The following is a 15,167-nucleotide window of genomic DNA, read 5'->3' on the forward strand; positions in this document are numbered from 1 at the left end:
AACCCCCTCCAAAAAAGGTCCTGTTGCCAAACTATTAAGGAAGTCCGTGGCAGCCATCACATCCAAAGTGCTTCTGAGAGGGAGATGGAGTGAGTAGTCTTGTCATCTTTATATAAATAACTGTCTTTGCTGACAGGCTAAGTTCACACCTGCGGAACGTGGAGTTGACGTTAATCTTCAAAAAAAAAAAAAAATGATAACATGATATAATTTCCCTTTTATGTACATTTTTCTGACGCAGTAGCAGGAAAAAGTGAAGACCGGCATCTTTTTTTTTTGTATTTGGCATGAGAAAGTGTTCGTTTGCAAGATTGTGTGAGACGACAACTTAAGAAAAGAAACTCAAAAAATGCCACAGCGTCCTGCGGATAGACGACAGTCTCTGAAGGACTTTTACTACCATAGAGTTCCTGGAAAACTTTCAGAGACCTAACAGGTTTCATATACTTCACACAGTTATAGAATTAAGTCAGGTGGATCAGTACATGTTTTGTTGTTGTTGAAGAAGGAGACAAAAAATAAATCTGGTAGCCTGGTCCTTTAGGTATCATCTCCCCTCCGGTTAGATGGAAAACATATTTTCACATTCTTTGGTCCTTTTTCATAAACTAGAACTAAAAAATAGGTAGCTCAGAGAATAGGAAACTCTTTATAGTATTACTTCTTTTCGTCCCTCTTTCCATTGGTTCCACATGGTTCTGTTTACGCTCTTGCACCTTGTGAACTTTTAGGCCAGCAAACCAGGACGTTCTGGAAGTCAAAGACTGTCTGAAAATCAAATTTTGGGGGCATCTGATCGTGAGTGGTGCAAAAAAAAATCAGTATCACCTTTCTTTCTTTCAAACAACCCAAACTAAAGAAAACACCTGAACACCAGAAGTAATCAGAATGAACTACGTGGTAGTGACCGCCCCCTTCTCATCAGTTCATCAGTGACAGAGACTAAGGTCTTTTCGGACCAAGCACTTCTTGCACTGGACCACACAGCACCAGTGGAAACGACACAGACAGTTCTCCTCAAACACCACCGTTTCCTCCCGGTAGCCTCGCTCGCAGCACAGCAGATCACAGCCGCTGATGTCCATGGCTGTGCTGTTGCACATGCGTCCCCGCGTCCCCAGTGAACCCGTTTTCCGATTTGCGATGCAGAAATCGGGTGACTCGTCTGAGTAGATCAGATCCTGCTTATCCGGAGGCTTTATGTTCTGGCCAACAGGGATCAGGGTTTTGCCGTCGTTGCCACCCATAACCTTGGAGGCTCCGTTGAAGCGCTCCAGCAGACGGTCGCCGACCTCGCGGAAATGAGGCATCTTTTTCCAGCACGTGCGCAGGGTGCATGAGCCTGACAGTCCGTGGCATTTGCACTCCGTCCGCATGTAGAGCTTCACTGCCTGGAAGAGAGCGGGGGGAGAGAGGAGAGAGGGATTTTTTGGGGGGGAGAAGAGTGGAGGGAGGTAAAGAAGGGCAAACAGGTGAGAAAAATGGAGAAGGTCTGATCAAACAGGGGGAAAAAAGGGGCAAATCATTTTTTAACCTTGTACCCTCAAGTGAAGCAGAACCGCTTTTGACAAATTGACAAGTTCTCTAAAGAAGTAACACATTATTGCGTCTTCATGATGTATTACAGGCAAAGCCACTGGATCATGCACACAAACACACACACACACACACACACACACATGCAGACTCACACTGATAGATAGGTAAGATAAAAGCAGACACTATTCAGAAGGAATTTAACTCCACTACCCCCCTCTCCCTCTGTGTTGCCTCTGGCCTTCCTACATCTAACAAGCCTTGACAACAGATCATTCACTTATACTGCATAATTAACCCATCTCACAGACACACACACACACACACACACACCTGCCCATGCAGACATACACACATATTTTGCTAAATGTGTACACAAGTAGATATGCATGCGTGGATGTCCTCTCCTCTCTTCCCATGTACCTGCCTCTGACCCCAGCTAAAGTGAACTTTGTGAGCTTGTACGTGTGTCAACATTTCTGCAGCTGGCTGCAACCGGCGGAGATCAACACAACACCAACAGCCAAAAGTAAATGCGATCTTGGCAGTACACGATAAATTTTCCGAGCTACACGATAATTAACTCGACTGAAAAAAAACAAAAAAAAATCTCGCTACTTAATCAACGCACGCTCCTTTGGTAGCATTTGGACTTGCCGTGGCCATAATTCACTCGGCGCTCGCACCGGCAACAAAGAGGAACTTTAAACTTGAACAGAGGGCTGTGGAAACATTAGACGCGACTTGCCTCGGAGGCTTGAAAACAAAATGTGTGGCACGCTCTTGTTTTTGTGTTTCAGAAACCTGATTCTTGTCAGAATATCGGCTTACGGCACTACACAAATATGGCTCAGAGCGATGTCTGTCTTTTAAAGCGTGTTCCTGGAATGAAGAATATTCCACGGGACAAGCAGCACCTTTGGTGCTGAAGTGTAAGACGAGTGAAGGAGCAGGCTTGTGTAGCTCGGTAGTGGTACGAGAATATTTTTGCGGTTTGTTTTTTTTTTTAAAATGACTCTTGACTCTTTACCCACCGAACAACACAACTGAAACTATTTCTTACCAGACGCCCCGCCTCATTGTTGTGCAGGTCAATGAGGGTCCTGATGTCACTCTTGCCTCTTCTCCTCTTTGCATCCATAAACTGTTTCGACTTTTCATAACCAAACTCCACATCATCTCCACAGCCCCCCCACTCCCACTTGACTCCATCTCCAGAAGAAGAAGAAGAGGAGGAGGAGGAGGAGGAGGAGGAGGAGGGGGAGGAGGAGGGCGACGACGACGACGACGACGGTGGCCTTGGAGGTGCTCTGTTCCTGGTGGCCTCACAGCCACACTGCAGAAGGTCTCCCATACTGCAGGCCTGGGTCACAGCGTGGGTCACGCCGGCTGCTGTAATGGCGTAAACAAACGCTGTCTCCCGAATATCTGCGACGACATGAAAAGAAGGGATTTAGACAGTTTGAGCATGCCTGCACCAGAATTCATAAAAGTTCCACTGCAAATGTGCTTATTCAAACTTTTAACATCTTCATGAAGCGTTAGTGACAGCACATGACATTACACAAGACACCTGTTTTTTGTTGTTTTTTTACATAGAGAGCGGTCTTTGTATTCGATCATCTCCCTGTCCTCCACAATCAATCAGAATAACGAGTAAAGAGGGGGAGCGACCTGCACACGTAAGAAGCCGTTTTCCATGCATCCATTTATCCAGGCATCCGTCCCTCCATCCAGCGAGTCAGTATGTCAGCTACATGGAACAAGATGAAAGCACCTTTGTGTCACTCCTGGTCCATTACTGCAATCACCAGCGTCACCGGATTTGTAGTGCTGAGAGGACGGCTATTTCTCACTCTCTCTCTCTCACACACACACATGCACACATACACACACACACACATGCAGTCATACACACACACACACACACACGCCACAGCTGCTGGTTTATTTTAGACTTGGCGCTTAACACTACTGGCTAAAGGCAAATCTAACCACAACAACAAATTGATCGTCTGTCCTCGCCACCGGCTTCAGCGTTGTTCTCACCCTCGGCTCAGCGCTTCTTTGTTCTCAATTACTGCCGTTATCGTCATTCCCCTTGGCAACAAAGGAATGTGTAATTGAAATAAGACAAATGTCTCCTATAGTCCACCCCAAACACACATGTAATACTTCTACTCACCTTATCAAAGTGTGTACAGAGTCACAGCGATGCAATGAGTAGACAACGCTCACTTATGAAGGTCAACAAGGTCACATCTTCCAAACACTGTTGTCCAGCCCTAAATACTCATAAGCACTAAATGTGTGCTCATCTGCAGCTGGACTAATCTCTCATTTCTGTTTGGGTAACACTTCCAAAAAGTTCCAGTTCCTCTCCAGCAGGAAGACACACACACACACAAAAAAAAAAGAAAAAAATGTCAAAAAGCAAATGCCACTTGTCCACTCTGGTGCATGTGTGAGTGAAGGCTAAGCAGAGGACTTTTATTTTTAAAGAGCTGGAAGGCGGTGAGCGTGCGGTCACCAACCGCCAACGCTGCCAACTCTGCATCGCATGATTCAGTGAATGGGATTCATTAGGAACGGTAACACACACACACTCACACACACACACACACACATACACACACAGAACGGATGGCGTGCGACAAAAACCTGCACACCCCAGCACGCTGCGATATCAAGACCAGCTGCTGTGCGCTCCAACACCCAGAGATGTCTCAGAGACGGAGTTTGTGTGTCTACGCGTCAACGAGTCTGAAATGGTTTTGTGTAGGTTGAAAGGATTTACGACACTTGTGTGTTTATGTATATGTAAGTACAATAAGGTTACAAATGTGAGATCCCTATGAGTCCAGACTGCTTTTTGGACGTTGGGAACAGGTTACAGTGAAGTTGAGGTCAGAGAAAATGAGCCGTGAGGGATTATTGATTGTCGTTTACAGTGTTGGGCACCATTTCAGTTACGTGTTACTAATGTAAAGCATTATTACCGATACGTTTCCAGTAACATGACACTCGTTACCTTATGTTCAACGCTTCAACACACCTTTAACCTGACATTTAGTGGTGTTTTGTTTTCAAACCACCAGCAAACACTGCAAGACTTTTGGCACAAGACAAAACTGTACGTCTTTTCTTTTACAACGACAACAACGAGGCATAACGACAAAGCAAAACACAACTACGAAGTGCTTCATTAGATGCAACTTGGTAAACTTCCCCCCCGAGTACAAGGTGAGTCATCGTAATCTCAAAAATGGATTTGAGGGCATAGCAACCACTAAAATCTAATAGAAATATTGGAAGAAAACTTTTCATTTTAATCTCATTAGGTTGTTGCACAGGCATGTCAGTGACATTTCGAGCAACGCGCGTGATTAAAGCACTAAATTGTTGACTTTGTTGTCATGGCGACGTAGAAGGTTGAGGCCAGGGTTCGAGCTGTGACGCGCAAATATAGGGTAAGGGGCTAGATCATGTCCGCACACCGACTGTGTGTGTGTGTGTGTAGGCCTGCAAGCTGCGACAAACCACCCCTTACTGAGTGACATACCCAAATTGAGATGTGTCATCTTGAACTCATCCCTGGGTTTTATTTAAGAGGTGCATGTGTAAAACATTAGCACACAGCTCATGATGAGAACAATATGGTTATGATAACAAAACAGGCTGGGAGACTGTTCTAATGTCCTTTCATATATGTTTAAATTTTGGAGACATGATGTGGCCCCGTTAAGAGTGGACAGGCAGACAAAAACTAAGCGGGAATAAAAGAGCAGAGGGCGAAAGAGAAACAGTATTGTTATGTGTAAAATAAGCTATCAATAATGTGATGATTTAAGTGCCCTGTTTCATATTTTCCTCGGAGACATGAATTCCAAACAAATTCTCTGCCATGGCGGGTGTCTGGACCTGTCTGTGTCTGCTTCTAATTCCACAAGGCTCTGCTGCAAGAATTAGCACATACTCTTTAATAGTCTGACTTTTTGGGGTCAAGATTCATGCGGATGTCTGGTGCATTCGCATTGGCTTTGGAGACACCTGCAGGGACCGGCGCTCACATCCAGTGTTCTCAGACCCAAAGCTCCACTGTGCTCCAGGATCTCCAGGATCTCCAGATAAACCAGAGAGTCTCCTACAGTATGCAACTAACTAATATCACCTCAGGAGTATGGAAATAACAGTTATCAAGAAATTAAAAGGCAAACCTAAATTATACCTAATTCAGGTATAATTACCTGTAGATACAGTATGTGTGCAGCAGGCCCTTTTTTTTCCTTCTCTGGAAAAAGAATTGAAGCTTTATGTTGGGTTTGGATGGGATCCAGAATATTAGACTTGAGTAAACTTCTACATTTCCCAGCGAGATGAGGGATCAGTCTTGATGCCATCTTGACATATCATGTGCTCACTTTTATTAAATGTACACCAGGCACAATTGTTTGGACGTTACCGATCAAAAAATTCCATGATAAACTTTCACCACAACATAAATCAAGGGATCCGAGAGAGAACAACACGTCTGCACCTTCTCCAGGCTCTGTTTAAAGACCTCTGCAAATCTCCTGCATGCCACAGGAGACTTTGATCAATCACAGGGGCAGTGGAGATCACTCATACTGGCCTTTTTGTTATTACTATGCACACAGGTCCCATTGGTGTAAAGATTGATACAGTCCAGCATATATACTTTAAATAAAATTGGACATAGCCTTCCAGTTTGAAAGCTGAAGACTCAAAAGTAGTCAATATCATTACAATAGGTGTCTGGCTGCAGGTGACATCAGTCAATTTCAAATTGTGAATCTTCACAACAGGCATTTATTTGCAACAAGAGGAAGGATGTGACATTATTGGGATGCTGCGTTCTTCATCTGAAAACAGGCTCTGTCCATCAATCAAGCGTTTGTGTTTATACACCAAGGGGTTACGAATGTTTGTCCAATTAAAACGCTGAACGAGTAACAAGTCTACTCAGAAATCAATGTTTGTGTGACTTAAGTGCGCCTCGAGTCCAAGTCTCAGACTCGAGTCCAAGTCTCAGACTCGAGTCCACATCTCTGTGAGAAAAACAGAGACAGTCATGTGGAGCTGATTGGCTCAATCTGCATCGTGTTAACGTATCAGACAACGTTTTGAACGTAATCAGCCCTTGTTTGTATTCAAAAGTTACGTACTGCAGTTTTAATTGAAAGGCGTAAATGTGTACACATGTATCTTGTGTCTCTGTACCTGTGTCAACCTGTGAAGCTCATTAATGTGAAAATCCTCAGTTTTGACATGACTGATGACTGGTTTATTTAATGTGCAACCATTGTACAGCCCAGAGCAAAAGTCCTTGTTAATTCTACAGCAGTGCAGTGTCAAACACACACACACACACATACACACACACGCACACACACGCACACACACTCTCTCTCCCAGGGCTCTCAAAAGAAAACCTGCAGCATCCTTTCTGTGATTACCAGCATCACTGTATGCTGGCTGGCTCGCACTGCCAGGTATGACTGCTCCGGGGTCTGTGTGCTATTCAAACACAACAGAGATCAAGGAGCGGATGATAATAACCACCAATTAATGACGTAAAACCAGAAATTCTACCTTGTTCTGGAGCCGACTGTACGTTAAAGGTTCATGTCCAGGGGAGAAAACATTTTGATTCCGCCGAAAAAGAAGTTGTCACCCCGTGTGTCGACATGTTCATTCATTCGCTCATTTTCGCAATCCACTGGTGAAGAGGCAGCGTTTCAGAATGTTGTGAAATCACCTAAAATATCCCCTATTATCCAAACACGCACACACACTAAGCACTAAGCACTTGCAACGTATGCGTGTTAATTTCCATACAGGTCATTATATGCCCTTATTATATAACCCTTACAGCACCTGTGCATAAGGGTTACGTTGGAAATATAAGTGAAGATGGCCTGATAGCCTTTGTTTTTGTGTACAATCTTCTGTCTGAATACTGTTTTAAATGTCAGGGTTCTGGGCGGGAATATTGGGAATTTTATCATCACAATTTGCTAAGTGGATTATTATTTAAATTATTTTATTTGAACAAGGGCCTTTCTGCATAGAGATTGCATGTTCCCAGGGGGCAATGGTAGTTTGTCTCTATATGTGTCCCTGCGATGGACTGGCGAACTGTCCAGGGTGTGACCCCGCCTATCGCCCTATGTCAGCTGAGATTGGCACAGGAAAATGGATCGATGGATGTATTATTTTATTTGGGGAGCTGATCTTTGACTGGAGCCCCCTTCAATATAAACATTTGATAAGGCAGAGTCACTCTCACTCATTCATTGTCTGAGTGAGGGGGTGAGCCAATCCCAGCTGATATAGGGCAAAAGTCGGAGGACACCTTGGAAGCAGGCGAGTGCAAGGCAAAGTCGCATGCAGCTAAATTAGACAAATGTTCTCCTCCATGAAATTAGGTGAAAAAAGACGATATCAAACAGGAGGCAGACAAAAAAACAACCAAAAAACAGATTGTGTTAATCAAGCCCAACAAAGTGCACCCACAGGACTGTCTCCCTTTCAACATAGAAAAGCTTATGTCATCAAAATGATTGGAAAGCATCTATTATCACATAAAACGCTAAACAGGGGTCAGTGAGGTTAAATAAACCACTTAGGGAGAGAGTCTTTTTTTAATACAAAGGCACTTTTATTTTGACGTATACTGGTATTAGCGCATGATAAACAGCCATTAAGTGAGCAGATCCAGGTAATTTAGGACAAAGACTTCAAAACAGAGAGGCACTTTGGTCTCCCTCATAGACAGCCTGGAATTTATGATTAATTGCTAGTCTATTTTCTACTGGTAGATTCTTGCCCCATTCCCCTCGCTCTTACTCTGCCTCCGCTTCTTGATCTTTCTTTCTGCCTTCATTCTTTTCTCCTTTCTTTCTCTGCCAGAGACACTGGCAAGGCTGGTAAGTGTCATAAATTCAAATTAGATAAGAGACGAAACAGCGCGCGTTTAAACCAGCTTGCCGGTTCGCGGCTACATGTGTCACTGACAGTCAGCGTCTGCTGGTGTGAAGCTAATGAACATATGCAGGTGACATCATCCCAAAAAACGACCATAAATTGCAGGATGCAAATGTATATTCATATAACATATGGCAGATTATGATGATTCTGCCTAAACATCTGCCTTATTTGAAACAAGATGATGGAGGTATAGTTAAAATGCAAAGTGATCCAGAATCCAGAGAATTAAGAAGAAAGCACTAATGCAACATTGAGTGGTGCCAACTGCTGTATAACAAAGAAGAAGAAGTGTTCTTCTCTCTGGATTTCAGACTATAAATGTAACCTTTTTTACACCCAATCTAACCAATCTAATGCATGTAAAACCTTATTGTAGTTATTTCTGATTTAAGTCAAATATAAAAGGTCCTTTGGTGTTAATTGGACACTCTAAACTGACCCCAGGAAAGGCATCTGGTGTAAAAAAACAAACAAAAAAACAATCTGCTAAATGAAATATGCGGTTCATCCGCTGTGGCGACCCCTATCAATGTATCATAATTAAAGGTTAAATGATGTTTCAAGAAGAAAAGTGCACTCTCGCATAGAAAAAACCTGTGGCATTGTTTTAGATGCAGTAGAAAAATTGACTAATCTGTATGTCCCATATAGATTTTGTATTGTGTTTGCTTTGTGATGCAAGTTATCGCCCTCTTGTGGCCAATTGAGTCTGTTGTCTCTTTAAGCTGCTGTTTCTTTCGTTATTCTAAGTGTGTCCTGTCAAGAAATAGTGAGATGTGTCAAGCAGAATGTGTTTAATCTGAATTTATATTCATTTTCTTAAAGCCAAATGGGTTTTTATGGATTGCATGTTCTCACCGTGTGTATGTGTACCCCCACAACCCCTATCCTGGAGGATAAAGCGATAGATGATGGATGGATGGATGGGTTTTCATTGGCTCCAGCTCCAATTGGCATCAGATGCAACATAAGAGCAAGGTGAATGTGTTCATTTCTTCTGCCATTCATTTGTATTATCATTTATTTCATCAGATCATCAATAAAGAGCCCGAAGTAAAAGATGTAAAGTAGTAACCATGCTAACATTATCACCGAAGGCTACGGTGTCTCATTTTCCACATCCATGACGTCACAATTCATGCACGGCTGAGGGTGGAATAAAAAACACCACAAGGCGGAACAACTTGCTGGCAATGGAAATTTGGTTAATTGGCTTTTTAGCAGCATCAGACTGGTTTAAAAATCTGGAAAATACCTGTTAATTGTAACGTGAAAGAGGCTTTAGGGGAGGAAAACATTACCGAGGTGGGATTCTGCTTCATCACTGGCAGTAAATGGCTAATACTAAAGGCAGCACAGTTGGAATCTTAATGTACCGCAAAAATTCAAGATTAGAATTCAGTAAAAAGGTCGTAATAATCCACTTGGTGCAATGAGTGGATGATTAATTAAATCAAATAGGTGGAGTTATAATACTAGGTATTGACTGTTTGTTGACTAAACACACAGATAAAGGCCCTTCAACAAGAGACAGGCATCCCTCTATGAATCTAATCATATGAGAGAAAAACCAACACAGTAATTGCAAGAGACCCAGCGCTGACCCAGCATCAGTTATATTACAGACTTCAAAGAGCTGGAGGAAGATGTCAGGAGATCTTAAGAGAGATGTTAAGAGAAAAGGCAATCTTTACTGATCATTTCAAGCGTGCCCAATCTGATAAAGAGCAGAGTCAGTCATGTGTGAATATGTCTGGTCTGAAATACAACAGCTGCCCTTGTCTGTTGTGCTGCCATTAGACGGGCATCTGACCTCAAGTTGACGTTAGGCCACTGGCTGCGGTCGTGAGGTCATGGGTTCAGATCCTGAAGGCACTCGCATTTGAAAAATGGGACGTGACGTGTTTCTAACGTGTTTTTATGCCTATCCTCAACAAATCTGTGAAAAAGCTTTTTGGTGGGGAGAGCAAAAGTGACTATGGGAATTAATCTCTGTTCCACTGGCAGTGGAAATAAGAGAAAAGAAGACTCACATGCAGTTGTTTTAACCTTTTTAAGGGCTTTGCTAAACCCAAAAGGCCGGTATGTTGTGTTGAATGAAATTTGGTTAAAGATAAAACATCTCGTCCGTTCATACCATATGATTTTGATTCTGCCTTTGGGTTTGTGTCTATAAAAGCAGAGGAGAGTTGTGAGAAAACGTTGTGTTATTGCACCTGCACATAACTGCAGAGCTTGAGAGGTGCCAGCAGGTGTTGATAGCTCGGTACTGACTGCACACATGAAAAGGTGGTATTGATATTCTCATCAACATTTCTGCAAGAGGCACGGAAGAGAGTTTTCTATTTTTCTTTTTTTTTTAAATATAGCCGAAGTGATTATAAAAGGCCACAACCACCACCTGTAGGTATTAGAGCTGCAACTGACGATTATTTTCATAATCGATTCATCTGTCGATTATTTTCTCCATTAATCGTTTGGTGTTCAGAATATCAGAAAACCTTAAAAAAGGTTGATCAAACCTGGAAATGGTGATGTTCTCAAATGTCTTGTTTTGTCCACAAACCAAAATGATTCACTTTTAATGATTTATTTGTTATCCAGAGCAAATAAATGAAGAAAATATTCACATTTAAGAAGCTTAAACAATTGGAAACCGATTATTCGATTATCAAAATAATTAATAATCGATTCATCGTTTCAGCTCTAGTAGATATGAGAGGTAATCAGCAGACAGGAAAGAGGGAAAGACACAAGCACAACTGCACACGTCCATTTGTCTGTTACTCACCTTGCTGCAGTATTTTGCCAAAGTATTTGTTGTGGCTGGTGCAGTTCCACCGGCGGTACCTGAACTGGTACTGGCACTCCCTGACACCCAGTCTGGCTCCTTTGGCCACTTCGTTGACGATTTCTGGCTGAGTCTGACAGAGCTCAGCCTGCTTCCCCGCCAGACGCTTCGCCTTCCTGCAGATACTGTTGGGGTCCATCACCAGTGGACTGCCCACTGCCCTGAAACACGTGTAAATAATGCTCAGTCAGGGAACACGCTCGTCGTCACGAAACCACTTATTGCAACAAACTGAAGTGCAGTTAAAGGTTTCAAACTTGCTGTCAGACTCTGATCTGGAGTGGAGGTGGCAAAAAAAACATGAGTGAGGTGAGAAGTGTTTGATTTTAAATGAGAGTGGCTGTGATTGGAGCATGACTCACAGATTGTGGCCAATTACAGCTGGGCGTATGACTACTGTGTCCAGTATGAATTAACGCAAGGCTTTATTTAAACAAGGCAAAAAAGGGAAAAATCCTTGAGGTATGGCAACTTGTCATGGCGACACCTGTTAACTTAATCACAGAGTAAACAATGTGGCCGCGTTCATCGGGAAGCCATAAACCAAAGTTGTATTTTTCTGTGGCTGTCGCGCCTGCCAGCTCTTCCCACCACATCTCCGCCATGGGCGACAATGTGCTTCTCCACGAGGAACATGGGAGACAAGAGAGGGAGACACAGACTTTCCCAGAGGCGTCTTCTAACGTCACACTCACTGACGTGGAAATCTCTTAACAGACAGGCCGTTTACAGTTGGTCTTGACACTAAGTTGATCTTGGTAAACCGGCGGGCAGACTTCCTAAATTCCACTTAATACGGTATCTGAGATTATTTACGGCAGTTAAGGAGTTCCCCCGCTTACAACCGCAATTTGTCCTCAAATCGGCCCTTCCAGACTTAAGCCCGGCTAAATGAAAAGTACACATATTAAATTACAGAAAATCTGAATTTAATTGTGCGGTTAGATAAATCAAGTCTGCTTCACATTGTGCAAATATTTAAAACATCAAAATACATATACAAGTGTCTTGGGTTATTCAACACAGACTGAGGACCTCCTCAACAGCTTTGACAGATGACTGTGTATAATAAAGATAAATTGTTTATTCTAACTCTTAATGGGAGAGAGGGATTTGGCTCGACCGCTTTGAAGCAATCGCTAGATTTATGGGTTCCTTCAGTGTGATACAGGATAGTGGCTTTAGTCCTTCTTCTTCTTATCTCTGATGGTTTTAAGCATTTTTAGCCACTCATCTCCTCCTTACCATAGTGTTATTATATATCCACGTGTCCTCACACTTGTTTTTTAATTTACACAGAATCAGGGACTGCACATCCACCCAAGATCCATAACTTAAACGTTTACCAGGACCCCGAGTGAGAGACGGAGACAAAGAGCCTTCACAGTAGGTGTTCATTCAGCTTTGTGCTCGTTAATCTCACTGCGTGATATCACTCATCTGCTTCAAGGGTTTGTTTTAAGAAGCACACAACGCACACTACTGCCCATTCCCTCTCCAGGTGGTCTGACACTGACACACACAAACGTGCACGTATGCACGCAGGCCAATCTATTTTATTGTAATAATGTGATATTTATATGGCAGACTAACATGTCAGCGCATGACTGAGTGGAAACATAATACGTCGGGAGCACAGTGTCAGCCTCTTAGCCAATGGCGGCATGAAAAGTGAAATCCAGAAGCAAATAAACTATTGTTACTCACGAGGACTAGCAGACAGCACACGGCAAGAGAAGACAGCGCAGATTACAGTCGTGATTTCCTCGCTATCGAAAATTGCCTGAAGATTAGGGGGAGTTAATGTGTCTAATCCCACAAAATCAGCCATAATAGCTGGTGTGTAATGGGAAAACCTGGCAATTTATATTAAAAATAATAACTGTTTGACAAACTCTGTATCCAGGGACTCACACTGTTGTTATGATTATTAACACAATTGCAATGGAAACAGTCGTGTGCGAGTGGAGACAAACGTCCCGTAATGTAAATCGTTAAGTTTTAAGGTGAAGACGCATTTTATGTAGCAGTCATTAGGGTTAACGTTAGAGTAAGTCTGAGTAATTCAGCGTCATGGAGACGCAACTCTCTCGCTGCTGCAGTCTCTTTGTGTGTGTGTGTGTGTGGTAGTCACACAGATAATAACATCATACAGATGAGCTGTTCATGTTAATTAGCAGGTACATGTTCAGTACTTAGTAAAACACTCCCTCTCAACAACCTCTTATTATCTACCCACTTCCATTGGGAACTGTGTGTGTGTGTGTGTGTGAGAGAGAGATGGGTGCATTAAAAAAAGAGTAATGTCTATGTAGTCTGTTCAAGTTTTTTGTTTTATGGATGTGATGTTGTGTCAGTATGTGGGCCTGCGTGTGTGCATGTGCCAGGGGCAAGGTCTGGGAAGCGGGCTCCGTCAGCCGCTCAAACGTCAGCCTGGTTTTTTATAATGGGAAGTGTGTAGAGCTGTAAAGTGAGTGACTGTACAGTGTCCTGTTTCACTGTCAGAGCCGAAAGAGACGGAGAGTCGACACGTGACTGATTCAGATTCATCAGTATTCTCCTTTAACGCAGAAAAACACTGCAAAGTCATGACAGACGTCGCCGGAACTGTAAAGACATGGCGTTTTAAAAAAGGAGGCGATTTGGAATGTGAAGGGAAGTCAGGTGGAAAAGAACATGACGGGAGATGGACGCAGAAATGAGGTGCATCAATCAGATAAGGAGAGTGAAATATAAAAGTGCTAATAAGTAGTGAAAGAAAAATATGAAATGGCACGAAAATGGCATTTGAAAACTGAATTGAGATATAGTGTGATTTCTGGAGCTTTATTATTTGGTTTGTTACAAATACTACAGTGGAGAACACAAATGTACACTATGTACATTTATATATTATTATTATTTATTATTATTATTATTATTATAGCAGCTATCAGTGATGACGTGGGCTTAAATTACTGCTTACTGCTGTTCTGGCTTCTGCAGCCTCATCGATGGTGAAGTAATTTAAATGTGTGCTGACCCTACACTGCCTCATGGACATCCCCTCATAAGTGGAATAATCTTACAAACACACACACACACGTGCAGGTATTCCAGCAGGTGCACTTGCCGCCACTCGGCTAAAATCTCAAATCCACTTGTGTGAGAAGGAACTTCAAAGTCAGACAGCAATCAGATCCTTCCCATGCAAAGTTCCACCGTCGCTGTCAGTTATGCTACAGCTCCTGATCAGATAACAGATAAAGTACCAACAAGGATGAGCAGTCGCTGATGTTATCGGGGTTCTTCATCGAGAGACACCAGGGTTCATGCAGTGAGAGATAAAACCAGACAAAATAACAAAAGCGTTCAAAATAAAAAGCACTGATAGGACTATCGGTGCTTTTACCACCTGCAACAAGTTAACAGCTTCTCTGATCCAGAGCTAAACCTTTACCTCATGGTTGTGTGTGTACTGCTTAAAAAAATGTGCATAAGGGCAGTAAGGTCTTATCGGCGTGGTTTCACATCTGTTGCATAAAAAACACAGAAGAAAGTTGTTTTCATAATGTAGTTTCGGTGAAATTCAAAAATAAAAGGCTTTTCGCATGAAGATGTTATAAATAGACGCCTTTTTCCTGGTGTTTTTGGGGCCCAGAGTTGGGTCGGAAGGAGATTAAACATCGGTGCAAGACCTCAGGTTTCATAAAAGGATCTCACGGCACCATAGATAAAGTGCTGTACTGTACGGGACCCTTCTTTCTTTTTTTTTCACTCCGCCCACGAA

The 15,167-nt window shown here is 42.7% G+C and overlaps 1 protein-coding gene across 1 annotated transcript in view; it reads right to left on the bottom strand.

Moving 5' to 3' along the window:
* wnt6b (wingless-type MMTV integration site family, member 6b) overlaps positions 1 to 15,167 on the bottom strand; it is a 20,673-nt gene continuing 5,506 nt past the window's right edge. Inside the window, exons 2-4 of the mRNA XM_044015663.1 lie at positions 11,339 to 11,559; positions 2,600 to 2,964; positions 1 to 1,391 (exon numbers count right to left, since the gene is read on the bottom strand). Of these exons, the coding sequence (XP_043871598.1) occupies positions 930 to 1,391; positions 2,600 to 2,964; positions 11,339 to 11,559 (1,048 nt within the window). The 3' untranslated portion in view covers positions 1 to 929. The remainder of the gene's footprint in view (positions 1,392 to 2,599; positions 2,965 to 11,338; positions 11,560 to 15,167) is intronic.

The sequence above is a fragment of the Solea senegalensis genome, unplaced genomic scaffold (genome assembly GCF_019176455.1).
Source record: "Solea senegalensis isolate Sse05_10M unplaced genomic scaffold, IFAPA_SoseM_1 scf7180000013749, whole genome shotgun sequence".
In the NCBI taxonomy this organism is placed as follows: Eukaryota; Metazoa; Chordata; class Actinopteri; order Pleuronectiformes; family Soleidae; genus Solea; species Solea senegalensis.